This window comes from Rasamsonia byssochlamydoides (assembly GCF_041956645.1).
Source record: "Rasamsonia byssochlamydoides strain NRRL 3658 unplaced genomic scaffold VTN77scaffold_9, whole genome shotgun sequence".
NCBI classification, from domain to species: domain Eukaryota; kingdom Fungi; phylum Ascomycota; class Eurotiomycetes; order Eurotiales; family Trichocomaceae; genus Rasamsonia; species Rasamsonia byssochlamydoides.
Genome location: NW_027192392.1, coordinates 316952 through 331357, shown reverse-complemented (window position 1 = coordinate 331357; position 14406 = coordinate 316952). Strand labels below are relative to the sequence as shown.

Here is a 14406-nt window from a genome sequence, read left to right as displayed (position 1 = left end):
GTGTGCAATTTTTGCAGTCACAGTCACAGTCGCATACTAACATACCTACCCCAGATTTGTTTCTACTTACTTTTCTTTTTTCTTTCTTCTTCTTGAGTTTGGATGGGGCCACTGTATTGTACTTTTAACTCCAAACAAACAAGCAAGCAAACAAAGCTCCTCAGACAGATTAGGTACAGTAGATAGTCGAATTGAAATAGACCTCGACCGGCCCTCGACCGGCCCTCGACCGGAGAGGATGAGGTTGAGTTCAGGTCGAAGTTGAAGTTGATTTGAGACTGATCTAATTCAATAAGATTTAGTCTGCCTAGTTGTCTACCTAGTCTACCAGATTCAGGAATTCCAGACAGATAGATATCCCAGGTGTATGATATCCCTCTGGTCCATAACCGTAACCGTGACACTAACGCTGTAGCTGTATTTACCCTTCACCCTATTCCTATAAGCAAGCGCCTAACCTACCTAGTAGGTATCTTAAATCTAATCTATGTCTCATCAAAACTCCAAGTCATAAGCCAGGGTATCTTCGCAGAGCTCTTCGCGAATCTTGTGCACCCTGAATATAACAAATAACACAAGAGTGATTTTTCCATTAGCGATTACATCAGAGAAAGAAAGAAAGAAAAGTACGCTGTGGTGTACATATGTGGTAGGTGATTAGGTATACATACTCCAAATGCGCCGGATGCGTCGCATACCCCGCCACATGCTCCGGCGACTCCAGCACAGCGACGAGACCCATATCGAAGCCTTTTGCTCGAGGGACAGAGATTGGGAGCGGGGGGTTGGTGTGTAGGGAGATGAGGCCTGTTGTGACGCAGTAGTTAGTCCATTGCCATTGTAGAGCGTTAGCAACCCTATCTGTACTGTATGTATGTATGTACAGTGCAGTAGCTAGATAGAAGTTCCGGGATGATACATACCAGGAATCTTCCCAACCATGGCCTTGCTCACCTGTGACCAGTGCGCTAGTTGCGCTTGAGTCACGCCGGGTTTGAGACGGAAGAGAACTGTAGAAGATAAATTAAATGAGCTATTTGGTCCTTTTATATATCGTATATATTGTGTACATATCGATGTATTGCGCTGTTTTAGGGATATTGGATATTGGATATTTAGTGAGCTTGCTTGCTTCTTACCGATGTGATAGACGGGCATTCTGGGCGTAAGAGCGATGGATATACAGTACAGGACAGTACAGTACTCAATCTCGAAGAAGAACAAGAAGGTGGAGGAGGAGAAGGAGAAGGGAATATTCGTTCAACGACAAACAAAGGACTGGAACTGAGACAGAAATTGACAGCAGAGAAAAGATACAGACCAGTTAATTCTTTCTCAATATTAATAAAATAATATTATTTACTCCGTACTTGAGGGAAAGAGGATCGATCTCATGCGGGGCGCCCCCCTACGTACGCGGAGAAACCCCGCTGTGGGTTCGGAGTGTTTGCCGATATACAGAGTACAGTAGTACATACAGTAAGTACTAAGGTACTCAAACAGACAGTGGGTGCACTTGTCATTCTTCAATGTTCTAATGACGAGAAAAGACAGAAAATGGGATTTCTCTGTAGGGGCAATTGATCTATAGCGAGAACATGCTGCTGTGTATTAACTCCTTGTATAATGCTACGCTGTTGGCGGGCTACCTAGTCAGGTGGTGTCATGGCACCTTTTTCGGCCGAAATAATAATCAATACAATGAGATTCGACTTCTACACCTAATATGCAACAGTCACGCAGTATCCTTGCCGCAATCGCGCAGGCCGATCCAATATCTCGTTGGCCAAGTCTTAGTCATCGCTCCCCCCGTATGACTGGCATTTCGATAGCAAACACTCGCAGAGCAGTGACTTGCCTGACTTTAGCTCGGTATCTGGATCAGCCATTGCTTAAGAAAAGTTTTGAAGCATGTGTTGCCACTGTCCTTGAAAGACCACTCTCCGGCAGATTTCTTCAGGAATATGTCGAAAGGAAGCCTGTCGTCTCTGGTCCGCAAGGAGACATTCATTTGAGACTCGAAGAAGAGCTCCAAGGTTTTATAATTGTATCCCCTTTCAATGAGACATAGTGCCTTATGAAATGAAACTCCAGCCTTGTTAAAAATATTGGGATCTGCTTCCGCCTTCAGTAGCATCTGGACAGGAGAAGATATGGATCGATGAGTAAATTCTTCGACGCAGATGAAGGGGCGTATCACCCTGGTTGTCTTTGCAGAAAACGTTGGCCGAGGTTCCGGAGGAGAACAGACAATATAGACTCAAGAGAACACAGCCATGTGCAGAGGGGATCTTCCATTGTTGTCTTTGGCGTCGTAATCAGCCATATCGGATCACAAGCTCGGCCATGTTATCGAATTTCCCCAAGATGGCGAAATGCAGCGGCTCCTTACCAGCCTGATCTTTGATATTGACAGCAGCGCCCCTGACCAACAGCGATCTTACTGAATCTTCTCTTCTATCCATCACTGCTTGATGCAGCTTGATTCTCCCATTAATGTCCTTCACATTCAAGCCTGAGGAGCCTTGTTCGGGCAACCGCAGATTGAATGCTTTTAGACTTTGTCTAAGAAAGTGATTATTCAACTGGCCCACGCTGGTGTCGGAGACCGGTTCAAACGTCCACAACTCCGGACGATGAGAATGCAGATTGGCTGGGGACTAGTAGTCAGCATCAACGCCATGCTGTTACTGGGATACAGCGAATCCGGCAGCTATCAGAGCAAAAGTGCAGGAGGTGAAACTTGTACCATACAACGCACTCAAAGACAAATCGGTTTGCAATGGTGGGAGAGAAAGATCCGACTCCCGGGAGGACTTGGGCTCCGGCTGTCTGTCGCTGCATGGGACGTCTTTCAGTGAAATTCTCCGTGTTGGATTTCATATAACCCCATCTCCGCAGCTGGGTCTTGTAGGAGCGCTCTCTATCACTGTATTAGAGCGTTCGTATTCGAAATGGACTGATGGGACTCACGATGCACAAAAGTCCTTCCCCTTCATGTGCCTCATTACCTCGGTAAGGGTTCTTGTTTTCATCTTCGTAGAGCCTTCGAATTTCCTCCCTGACCTTGTCCCGATCCTTTGGCATTGCAGTTACTTAGAAGCAATTATCTCCCCAATCTGAAAAATAATATTTCCAGTGAAACCTGGTAGAACCGGCGGATGAAAAAGAAAAAAAAAAGGCAAATAGCTGCGTCTGTGATTTGAAGCCAAATGAAATGATGGACGATGATGGCGATCTCTTTATGCTTCTGCAAGGCTATCAACTATGATAGGCGAGAATGGTAAAGGCTCAGGGACGCAGGTTTCACAAGTGCAAAGTGCAGGCTTCGATCGATCATATAGGAAGTAGTTCAAGTTGGCCTCTCCTTTGATCGGGATGAGGTGCTTCCAGCACTTTGCACCCGACCGACAGCGATGACCAAGGGCAACGGGCAAAGTACACATCACTGCTCGTTTCCACAGATTCCCAACTTTTACCGACTGCCTTGCCTGTCGGTGCATTTTGCATTCAAGTGTCGGTGACTTGTTTTCTGACATTATCATCCTGCACCTGCAGGTCAGACTCCATCCATAATATTACATATTAGACTAGGTCCGGCCCGTCCCGTAGGCACAGGACAGAGATACCTAGACGTCGTATCGCAGGGAATGATAATATTTCAAAAACATCAATATTTGATGGCGTCATTCAATGACACCAGATGGTTTAAGGCTATGGGGTCAACGTAGAATTATGATTCACTAGGCCCCTTATATATAAAGATGGCACAATGTATGTTTAGACTGTTGAGAGCGTGCATAGACTGAAAAACCGTTCTATAAATAGAAGAATAACAATAATAAATGACAGCGTCGACCTCGATCAATTAACCATGGGCATAGTCACAGTCATAATTATGTGTCATTTGATACTCCTACAAAATCCGAATCATCATGGTCTTCAGCCCGAAATAGTGTAATTACCACAAATGGAAACAAAGTTATATACAAGTACATATTCCTCAGGCATATTCCTCAGGTTGACCGCCAGACTGGCTTATTTTTTCTTCTTCGCCTTGTCCACAACATCGATCCATTGCGATCGCACTCCTCGCCTACCAAGAGCTGTCTCCACAGCGTTTCGCTGATCTCCCTGGACGAGGATCTCCATCACACCCTTGGGCGCCCCAACGGCCTGGGCCACACTCGTGCTCGACGCGCACTTCTTTTGCAGTTCTTCGGCCAGAAAGCTGGGGGCGATCCCGAAGACCTCCACTCCAGTGACCTTCGTCACGGTCTTGTTGGAAGCGCGCCGCTCAATGGTCACCGTGACTTTAGGAGCGGCGCCAGCTTTGGGCTTGACATCCGCGAGAGTCTGGTTGGGTTTCAGGATGGCATGGAAAGGCGCCAACAGAGAAGGATCCGAGATGATGCGTTTGAGAAGACCATCGCGAGTCACCTCGCCTCGGGCTAGGGTGGCTGTATCGTCCGGAGAGGAAGATGTGAAGACAGTATTGGCAAGAAAAGGATCGAGTTTGACGATACGACGGTTCTCTTCAGACACAAGTGGAGGGTCCTGCGAAGTGAGATAGTTGTCCAGTTGACTCGATACCTCTGAATACTTGTAGTAATTCTTCGGGTCCGAGTGCGAGAGTGCCGGGAACAGGGTGGGTGTCAGTTTCCCCGTTGGCCGGTAAAGCACTTGGACCGTGAGTGTCTGGCCGACAGATGGGTCAACGCCATCCTCTGCCGGTTTCTGTTTGCCAGAAGCCGGTTTTCCGGCATTTTCAATGGCATTCTTCGATGGAAGTTTGTATGGAACGAACTGCTCGACCTTTTGGTTGTTGAAATCAACGTCTACTATGACGGTTTCCTGTCCACTGCGATCTTTCGACTTGACGAGCCGTTCTTTGTCCAGATGCTTGATAAACTTCTTGACGTTTTTCCAACTCGTCTTCTTGATCTGGTAGTATTGGGCTTGTTGCGGCGAATAGATTGGAAGATATGGCGTGATGAGGCTAGAAATTAAGGCAGATGGCTGGATGGGAAGGGACAATCCGTGGTTCGGAGAGGATGGATTTTCCTTTTTGTGTTGGTACAAGGAATACAAAAAGGCATTCACAAAGGCCTCTTCAATTTCTGAAGTCGCCAGAGGTGTGAGCCTAATGCATTGATTCTGGATCAGGAAGATGCTCATACCTTTCGTTGTTGGCTCCTTTTCCGGCTCAATAGGCACACTTTCGGGCTGTTGTTCGGGACTCTCACTTAGAGACACACCTCCTTGCTCGTCTAGCTTCTCCTCGCGCTGTTTTTCTTCCAATGTCAGCTCATCGACACCCTCTTCGATGTCGTTAACTTCCTGATCCCATCCCTCCAGAAACTCTGGGGATGGCTGTCCAGGTCTCGACGATGAACTCCAAGCCCAAAGCTCATCTCCTTCCCAGTGTACGCCTCGCACTGCATGGCCCTTCGCTCCTTGGACCTCACCAAGCCCCGCCACGTCGATCTCACAGACCCCAACAAATACCGGCACTGTCGGTTTATCCAAGCTAGCCACTGCCACTGTAGATCCCTTGACAGCTCCTGCGGGGAATGGAGGACCATTCGCGAGACCTGGCGTCATCAAATCTGCGCCACCGAAGAGCTTCCGCATGACCAACCCCGGTGTGTGCAAGAGAGGCACAAGACGCGGGTTATGCCATAACGAATAGACTGTTGGATAGATGCGCCCATCTGCTCCAGGACCGTGTTCTAATTTGAACCACAAAATGCGTTCTTCCCCGGGGGTCTCAGGATGCGCTCCGACATAGACAGTGCCCTGGACTTCGCGGAGTTCTGGGCCTACTGTCGTCGTAAACCGCGCAGAGAGCGAGTTTTCAGGGAGGAGAGAGTTGCGTATCGCGGTGAGATTCCCGGACGTCTGATTTGATGTGTCGTCATTTTTGCTGGCGTCTGTTGTAGCTATGTCGATCTTGTAATCTTGGATGATCTGATCGGCAATTTTACGACGGTCAGAAGATCGAAGAGGCGAAAGGGTTTTGATCTGGCCGGTCAATAATTAGAAACTGACTGCTTGTCTGTATTGCCCTCAAAGACAAGAATAATTTCTTCGAGTGAGGGGCAGCGCGGGGTAAGGTGTACGCACATTGGGTTTCTTCTTGAACATGCTTGGAGATGTTCACACAAAAGACCGAAAAAACTGGAGATGATAGCAAATCTGGAAAGATTCAACACTCGACAAGCCAGCAGTGTTGAGTCCGTCATTCAACCATGGAGAGATGAGGCTCAATACTGGCAGCTAGTTCTGCCCTGATGTGATACTGCCAAGGCGGTGAAAGGCGGCATGATGTTGAATCCGCCTACAAGGGCCAATCATCATAACATTCTGCAGCAGCTTGTTATCAGATCATCCTCTCTATAGAAGAAATGCCATTTCAGCATTGAACTGACGAGTTATGCCGCAGCCACAATCTTGAAGGCAGATTTGGACATCTTCCAACCGAAAGATGTTAAAGGATACCTGGTCCAAAAGAACAGAAAGGTCATCGAAAGATCCATCAACCAGGTACGCTCACTTAGAAGCCAGCGCAGAGCATCTTTTGTAGCTTTGATGATTGCATGCTGTCTCACTGGTCAAGAGCCAACGTCTTTTCTGACCACCATGAGTCTGCCACGCAGAACCAGCATCTCAATCTGCAGACCTGTTTAGTACAGTGGAAGTCTTAAGAAACTTGCACTGTTGACCTACTTAGAGTGTACATCTGGTTATGGAAGGAGCAAAGGAGTCGCCAACTTAGAGGAATCCGAAAAGTTCCTTCCGTGAACGGCTATAACATCGAAGTCAAAACTTGAGGAAGGAACGATGATCGGCAGGAACTCTTCGGATTGCTAATCCACTGGCTTGCTGTCTTTTCGACTCAGAAGAAACAATTCCTCCCTGCAGGTAATGCAGATGCCAGCTCTCCATCAATGTCTGATAGGGACCGTCCTTCGTATCCACTCCTGTCCATCGGAATAAGTCTTTACGATGGACCTGCTATTCATAGTGTTTCTGCTTTCTTTTTTGTTCCATTATGCTTCAAGTGCCCCGTCACAGTACTCGAATTTCGGCAAATACTCTTGTCGTGGACAACCGTCTTTAGAATCGGAGATGCTCGATCCAATAAGCCTGAAGAGACTGGAAGAAACGCCGTTCTGGAACTTGGCATGGATGGAGAAGACAGAGGGAGATTCGGGGGGCACATTCGGTTACATTCCAGAACATATCCCATTCAGCATGGACGGGCGTATCAAACCGTGGTCGGCAGCTGATGCAAAGAACCTATCTTTGGCCAATCCGAACCGTACCGGATTATACTTTCGCGACGAGATCCTGAACACCAATGCCTACCCCTGGAGCACCATTGGTCGTGTCGATTTCAAAAGATTTCAAGGAGATAATGGAGGGTGGTGCACGGCTTCCTTAGTGGGGAGCAACCTCATACTCACAGCGAGCCACTGCTTTCCCTGGGGATTCAACCAGACCCGATGGATGCGATTCGCACCGGGGTACAGATACGGCAACGAGCCCTATGGCGGATCGTTTGTTTCCCGATGTCGAGGGGTTAGGAACACGTCGAATGTCACAGGGATCGACTACATCGTTTGCCACCTCTGCGAGCCTCTGGGGGAGACCGCGGGCTGGATGGGGACCCGGTGGTGGGCAGAACCTAAGGAGTACATGCTGCGGTCATGGCGAAGTTCGGGTTACCCAGCCGATTCCCTAGGTGGCCGTGCCCAAATGCTTCGCTCAGATATCCATCTCAATAACGTCGACTTGCACTTTGATAAAGGTCATGAGCTGGAGTCCGATATCTATGCATCTGCAGGTTGGTCTGGCGGTCCAATGTGGGGATATGTGGCGGGGGTCCCGAAGATCGTCGGCGTCTGCAGTGGCAGCGAGAAGGACTGCAGTGAAAGAGTCGATGGCTGTACTATCTTCGACGACCTCGACGACAATAGCAGTCACGATGTCTCTGCAGGTGGTAGACTGATGAGTGACCTGATTGCCTATGCCATGGCCCAGTGGGCAGATGAATAACCGACGTATTTCTTCGACACTCCTATCAATTAGTACCTAGATAGCTTCATTGTTCTCTCGAGCCTTCAATTGATCAACTGAACAGGAGCTTTTCTGCAGAAATATTCTCGTCCTGCGTCTTGTATTTTCCTTGAAAGCCGTCCTTTCACCGCCACCGAATGCAGCGGGGTCAAACAGTAGTCCATACCAGCCAGCACGACAGTTCCGGTGGCAGAAGTCATTCAGATTGACTTTTGCATATTCATCGAGCATTAGAATTTCAACGACTCGACGACTGACTGCCATTCATGGTCGTCAGAAAGCTGTACCAAATTAATTAAGAATAATTGATGATTAATAATACGTCCTCTGGATCACATACACACAATACCTTGAGAAGTGAACCCTAGAGCACTGCAATATAGTCATGAGAAGATGATAAGAGTTTATAGGCAAGATTTTCACCTACCTTAAATCTGATCTCGGACTGTTTATGATTATGATTGCCAACCTACAGTAGATATAGTATGTACATACGTGTCGGAGAGGATCCCGCGTTGTCCCGTTCACTAATCATGCCGGTGACAATCGATAGCTCTCCGTCCCCGGCACCACTGATGGTGAGACCGTGAGAGCAGACATTTTTGCTCATTTATTCTCTCTTTCTCTGTTCTGAATTCTTCTCATATCTATTCACTTCTCTGTTATCTCTCTTTCTTGCGACTCCTTGAACCGCAGTTCACCGCTACCGAGTCGGGAAGCCATTCCGCACCCCGTGCTTGCCTAGTCGAGTCTAGCGGCCACGAGACTCAGGCCTCAGCCCGCAAAAGAGTTTCATACCGCCTGGAATTGGCCAAGCGACCCGACGACGGCAGACGGCGCGCGAAGCCTGTCCTTGCCTCAACCACGTCTCAAGTCCCGAGTCCCAGGGACCATCCACCTTCCAGCGCACAAGCAAACTGCACGACAGAACCTTGAGGTTTGCTACCTCAGGGAGAAGGGTGTGGTGCACCCACGTTGAGCCCTTCTGACCGCCGGACGGCACTTCTCCTGTTGCACTGGCACGTCCGACGCTCGTCACTTCCAACGCCCTTTCGCACCGCCAGAGGTCCGAGTCTCAGCAGCTCTCCCGGGTGAGCGATTCGATTTCGGAGGGACATTGTCAGGAAAGTTTCCTGCGACAGAAGGCCACTCCTCTTGATGCCTCCTACCTGCGTTCGTTCTGTGCTCCCTACCCATAACACGTTCCCTCCCACCCGGATCGAACGACCAGACGAAAATATAGCTACGTGACCAGAGAAAGGGAATTGAGTCAATAGCAAATTCGTCCAGCATTGCTTCGTTGGGCTTCCTAGCTCGCAAGAATGAGACCGCCTGAAGCACCGTCCTCACCAGTCTTTCCCGCTTTAGACCCACTCGTTTTGGATGGCGACATGGACAACCTCTATCAGGATAGTGATATCGATTTCTTGAGCAATCATGACCTCCAGAATTCGACTACGAATGCCGGTCGAGAATTCGATGATCTGTTCTCCCGATCCTCCATGACGGACAACGAGCCGTGCGCATCCCCATCCGAACTCTCCATCAAGAGACATTTGCAGGGTCCAGATCCCTTGCAGCAGCGACATGTCTTCTCGATGGACTCTCCGTCGGATTCTCTTGAGGAGAACTCGAGTCCCGGTTCTTCGTCGGAATCGCCGAGAGATCATGGGCGCAACTCGTCGGTAGGCTCGGCAGCCCACAGTGAGAGTGCGATAAAATACCAGTCTGACGGGTGGCTGGGGGAGATGCTCTCTGGAAAGGAGGACACCTTGTTTAGCTTAGACACCGATATGCATGGCCTCGATCATGGATTCTCAATGGATACAGATATCGAGTCGAGTAACCGAGTCATGGACTCGGCTTTCGACTTTGACAGTGCCGCCAGCAGCCCTAGTCCTTTGAAGACTGAGCCTTCTTCGGCACCAAAATCCCAGAAATCTTTCAAGACGCAAGTCCGAAGTCCATCGACCTCCGCAGGCCATTTCACACAGCCCAAAGTGGCAGGCCCCGTAAGTTCGATATCCTTAGTTCATTCTCATCAAATGGATCCTGACAATATTTATGTATAGATTCCACCTACAGGCTCCCCATTCCACTCCAATAGTTCCAGGGAAGCCTCTCCAATGACCTCGATGTTGTCTCCCCAGGGACGATCCGCCTCTGCTCAATGGGGCGGACGCTCGCCCGCGTCGGCTCTGGAAGAGACATTTGGAGGAATCACAATGAATGGTGCATCGCCGCTGAACTCGAGTTTTTCTCCAAGTCTGAGTTTAGGTCATAACGGAATGGTTGCCGGGAGCCCGGAGTGGCCGACCGAACAGACTGCGTCAGTTTCGGATTATGCACAGTCGACTTCTCGCATCAATTCGAGCTCTCGGAATCATTGTCGTCCTATCTTAACAGTACACCCTACGTCACTAAAGTCCCGAGTCGAGACTCAGATTCCTATCCGATTAACTCTATTTCCGCTGCCCGCTGGTGTGAAGAAGCTGCGCCTTCCCAGTCATACCATTTCAAAACCTAAATTCCTTGCGAAGCCCGATCTGGAGCGTTCACCGGAGATGCTCGAGTTACATACGAGTCTTGTCTGTACCAGCGCCATGCAGGATCAGGCGAAACTCAACAAAGCATTTGCCAGAGCCCGTGGTGAGACCCGTCGACGCCGTCCCAGTGCGGACGCCGGGGCTGAGGAAGGGTCTCAGGACGAGGAAGAGAAGCCTTTGGATGGAGGCGAGGTGAAAATTTGCAGTGGATGTATACAGCGTGAGCGCAAGCGCGCGTCAAGAAAGAAGCAAAGGAAGCCAGACGAGGATGAACTCTTCCAAAAAGACGAAGAGAAACGAGTCATCGTCTTCAACACCAACCAGATCAAGGACTGGGTGGAGCCACCGAAGAACTCTCCGCCCGGAATGTCAGAGTCTACCGTGTCGTTCGTCCCACGGGGGGCTATGCAGGTCGAACTGCCGATGCGGATAGCGTGCTATTGTAGGCATCAGAATGAAAAGCTGGGTTTCCAGTACGTGTCTTCGACTCTTGTTGGCCATTGGATTCTGCAACTGACACCGTTTCTAGGGTCATATTCACGATCAAGGACCATTTGGACAATGTCGTCGCTCAAGCAATCACCAATTCCATCATGATTACAGATGACCACAAGACACATGCGGCACCTCCCCCTGCTCCTCCTCCCCCAAGTTCTGCCCTGCCCGATGGGACTCAACTTCCTGGCGCTGGTGTGTTCGTTTCCGGGCCCGGTCATGATGCCTCCAATACCTCCACCATTGGACCGCAAGACTTCAGAGTGTCTCAGTCCTCTACAGACCTCCAACAACAGTTCCCTTCTCAGTATCCACTAACTCCCACGCCCTATGGAATCCCTCAAGGTTCCGGCGCTTCGACTTCGTCCTTCACGCCGCGCAACCTCTCAAGGCAGGCGTCGCCTTCTGATTTTCCAGGACCTTCGAGCAAACGTCGGAAGCACAGCAGCTCTGGAAAGTTGCCCCCAGGGCTGACTATGACAAAATTGGACGGCCCTCAGTCCTCTGCCTCCGGAAATGCGTCTGGAAACGGACCGCAATTCGCTTCCGGTTCGCGTACCTTCTTGTCCCCGGCTGACAGACCATTTGTCACCCCGATGGCCATGTCTGGTCAGTTCGGCAATGGCCCACCAACCCCCAACAGCAATGATAACAACCCTTATTTCAATTCTGTGCCGCCGCCCCAGAGTCTGGACAACCTGGCACAGCAACCTCTCATGTCCGCGCACAACTCAACTCACCAAAGCCGGCCAGGAACCCCGCCAGGATCCTCTCGCAACAACTTCCCAGACCCGAATCAGTCACTGACCCTGGGCCCCAATCCAACCAATCATATATGGCCTCCGTTGAGCAACCCCGGTAACCGCCTACCGTCGATCATACATAAACTCGTCCCTGCTGAAGGCTCCACCACCGGAGGCACCGAGGTGACGCTATTAGGTAGTGGCTTCTATCCGGGTATGGAGGTCGTCTTTGGCGACACCCTGGCGACCACCACCACTTTCTGGGGAGATAAGTGCTTGAATTGCCTCACTCCCCCGGCTCTCCAGCCTGGCCTTGTTCCAGTCGTTTTCAAGCATGAGCATCCAACTTTTGGCCAGATGCAGCATCAATCACAACCGATCATACCGAAACAGCAACATTACTTCCGCTATGTGGATGATCGGGAACTTCAGATGTATCGACTGGCTCTGGGAATCCTAGGACAGAAGCTGCGGAATCCCACGGATGCCTTCCAAACGGCCCAGCGCATCATGGGCGGCGACCCAAGTACTCTCTGGGCTGTCCAGAATGACCTGCAAGGCGGAAATGGTGGACAGAGGCAAGTGCCTGGTCTAAACGCCCAGGGACAGACCAGTGACTTGGACTCGAAGATGCTCACCTACCTTGAATTCATCGACCTCGATGAAAGTCCACGGGCACCCAAGTACAACATGCGTTCCAGCGCGGGACAGACGCTTCTGCACTTTGCTTCCTCTTTGGGGCTGACACGATTTGTGGCTGGACTGCTTGCTAGAGGCGCAAACCCCGACGTACAAGACAACAACGGACACACGCCTATGCATTTGGCCGCATTAAGTGGACATGCTCACATTGTTCACCGTCTGCGATTAGCTGGTGCCAATGCCTCGGCTAGAAGCATCCGGGGTTTCACGCCTGCGGACCTCGCGACCTCCCTGCCGGCCCACCAAGCAGCCTTGATTCCTGCTCATCATTATCGCTCTCGTAGTGTTGGCTCTTCACCTTCTCTACGTCGCCGTCCCAGCAGTTCTGCTTCTCTGAGCTCATTCTGGGAAACGTCGTCGGCATCCGGTTCTTTGAACTATGCTGTCGATGATGATTCAGATGACTCGGAGCAGTCTGACTCCGAGGCTAACTCACGGCGGTCAAGCATGCACCAGGATACAACACCATCGTTATACTACACTCAGTCCAGAGAAGGAAGTGTCCAATTGGAGAGCGTGCATACGCCGGCTGAAGCCAGCACAGAGGAGGAAGATAGCTCAAGCTTCTCTCCTCCTGCAGCTTTGGTTGCGTGGCGCAATCACCTGGCTACTCAAATCCATCAATTCCAGCAGAGTGTTGGGAGAGCGTTTCCCAATCTTCCAGCTCTCCCACCGATGCCGGCTTTACCTGATTATCAGGCATATCCAATGATGCGGCGCATTAGCAACTTGGTCCCTCACAGGCCCGGCTCCTCTTGGTCAGCTAAGGAGGGTTGGTGGGATCTCTTGACAGGCAGTTCCGCGGCTGCTAACTCCGAACCGCCTGCGTATGAGGAGCTTTACCCGCATAAGGAGACGGACGAAGACCATGAGGTCAAGAAAGCATCATTGGTCGCGGCTGCCGCGGATGCGGCTCTGGATGAGCACTTTGAGGCCAAGGCAAGCTCATCCAGGCAGACCGTGGTCCAGGAAGAAATCAAGGATATCAGGATTGGCCGCAAGTCCATCTCGCGTGAACAACAAGAACAACTGAGACAGCAGCAGGCACGAAAGATGAAAGGGCTTGGAAGTGATCGCAATCTCTATTTCTTTTGGGTAAGAAGCCTCATTCTCTGCTAATGACTTGCTTGAGCTCGCTAACATTCGCTTTTCTACAGATTCCGGTCTTACTTCTGGTCCTTTGCGCATGGCTTAAAAACTTGGTTCCAGGCCTGTGGAAAGGGATTTCAGAAGGTTATGAGTTTATGAAGGCTCGTTACACGAATCAAGCTATTGAAGTCGGAATGTGATCGGCTTTACTATTCCGTTTTCCTGTTTGGAGCACGGTTTTCCCCTTGGGTCGATGGAGGTCTGATTTCATTTGTGTTTATTTTTTTCCCCTCTTTTGTTTATTTCCCCCCTTTTTACCTTCCCTTGTTTCCTTTACTCTCCATTTAATGACGGGGCACAATGGTTTCAGAGGATATTTCTCTCTTTCCTAGGGTATTCTTGTTGACGGATTTCTGTTTCACAACCGCTGCTGTCAGACGTGATTCCCGGGTACATTCGATGTTTGTTTGAAGTTCTGTAAATAGAAATCCAATAATTATTATTTGACTGCAAATATTATCTCAATAGAATCGTTGGATGGTAGAAATGGTAGGAATTGCATTCGCGGTGCTACGGAGTACATACAGTATAGAGCTCCCACCATGCCAAGATGTGGTCTGTGCGTGACATCTAGAAACGCGGGTAACAGGCCAGTTCAAGGAGAACAGACAGCAACAGACGACTGCGTCAGGCTCCTGGTTGGGATTATCTGCATCATATCACAGGAGCGGGATGGTGGCTGGGAATAT

At 50.0% G+C, this 14406-nt stretch overlaps 6 protein-coding genes across 6 annotated transcripts; 3 read left to right on the top strand and 3 right to left on the bottom strand.

The window, feature by feature from the left end:
- Positions 1 to 495: 495 nt before the first annotated feature.
- On the bottom strand, positions 496 to 1158 carry VTN77DRAFT_9545 (uncharacterized protein; the record flags this gene model as incomplete). Its single annotated transcript, XM_069426164.1, has 4 exons — positions 496 to 556; positions 672 to 807; positions 924 to 1010; positions 1140 to 1158. 4 exons carry the CDS (start codon positions 1156 to 1158, stop codon positions 496 to 498), a joined length of 303 nt encoding a protein of 100 aa, XP_069280667.1.
- A 1455-nt stretch (positions 1159 to 2613) lies between these two features.
- VTN77DRAFT_9544 (uncharacterized protein) lies at positions 2614 to 3035 on the bottom strand (the record flags this gene model as incomplete). The annotated part of the gene is made up of 3 exons (XM_069426163.1): positions 2614 to 2653; positions 2750 to 2923; positions 2974 to 3035. The coding sequence occupies 3 exons, from the start codon at positions 3033 to 3035 to the stop codon at positions 2614 to 2616; spliced, it is 276 nt and encodes a 91-aa protein (XP_069280666.1).
- A 1003-nt stretch (positions 3036 to 4038) lies between these two features.
- VTN77DRAFT_9543 (uncharacterized protein) lies at positions 4039 to 6147 on the bottom strand (the record flags this gene model as incomplete). Its single annotated transcript, XM_069426162.1, has 3 exons — positions 4039 to 5120; positions 5181 to 6024; positions 6127 to 6147. 3 exons carry the CDS (start codon positions 6145 to 6147, stop codon positions 4039 to 4041), a joined length of 1947 nt encoding a protein of 648 aa, XP_069280665.1.
- Positions 6148 to 7131: 984 nt separating this feature from the next.
- VTN77DRAFT_9542 (uncharacterized protein) lies at positions 7132 to 8061 on the top strand (the record flags this gene model as incomplete). The annotated part of the gene is made up of 1 exon (XM_069426161.1): positions 7132 to 8061. One exon carries the CDS (start codon positions 7132 to 7134, stop codon positions 8059 to 8061), a length of 930 nt encoding a protein of 309 aa, XP_069280664.1.
- A 554-nt stretch (positions 8062 to 8615) lies between these two features.
- Positions 8616 to 9018, top strand: VTN77DRAFT_9541 (uncharacterized protein; the record flags this gene model as incomplete). Its single annotated transcript, XM_069426160.1, has 2 exons — positions 8616 to 8660; positions 8779 to 9018. 2 exons carry the CDS (start codon positions 8616 to 8618, stop codon positions 9016 to 9018), a joined length of 285 nt encoding a protein of 94 aa, XP_069280663.1.
- Positions 9019 to 9473: 455 nt separating this feature from the next.
- Positions 9474 to 13857, top strand: VTN77DRAFT_9540 (uncharacterized protein; the record flags this gene model as incomplete). Its single annotated transcript, XM_069426159.1, has 4 exons — positions 9474 to 10094; positions 10155 to 11101; positions 11158 to 13663; positions 13726 to 13857. 4 exons carry the CDS (start codon positions 9474 to 9476, stop codon positions 13855 to 13857), a joined length of 4206 nt encoding a protein of 1401 aa, XP_069280662.1.
- Between the last annotated feature and the right edge of the window lie 549 nt (positions 13858 to 14406).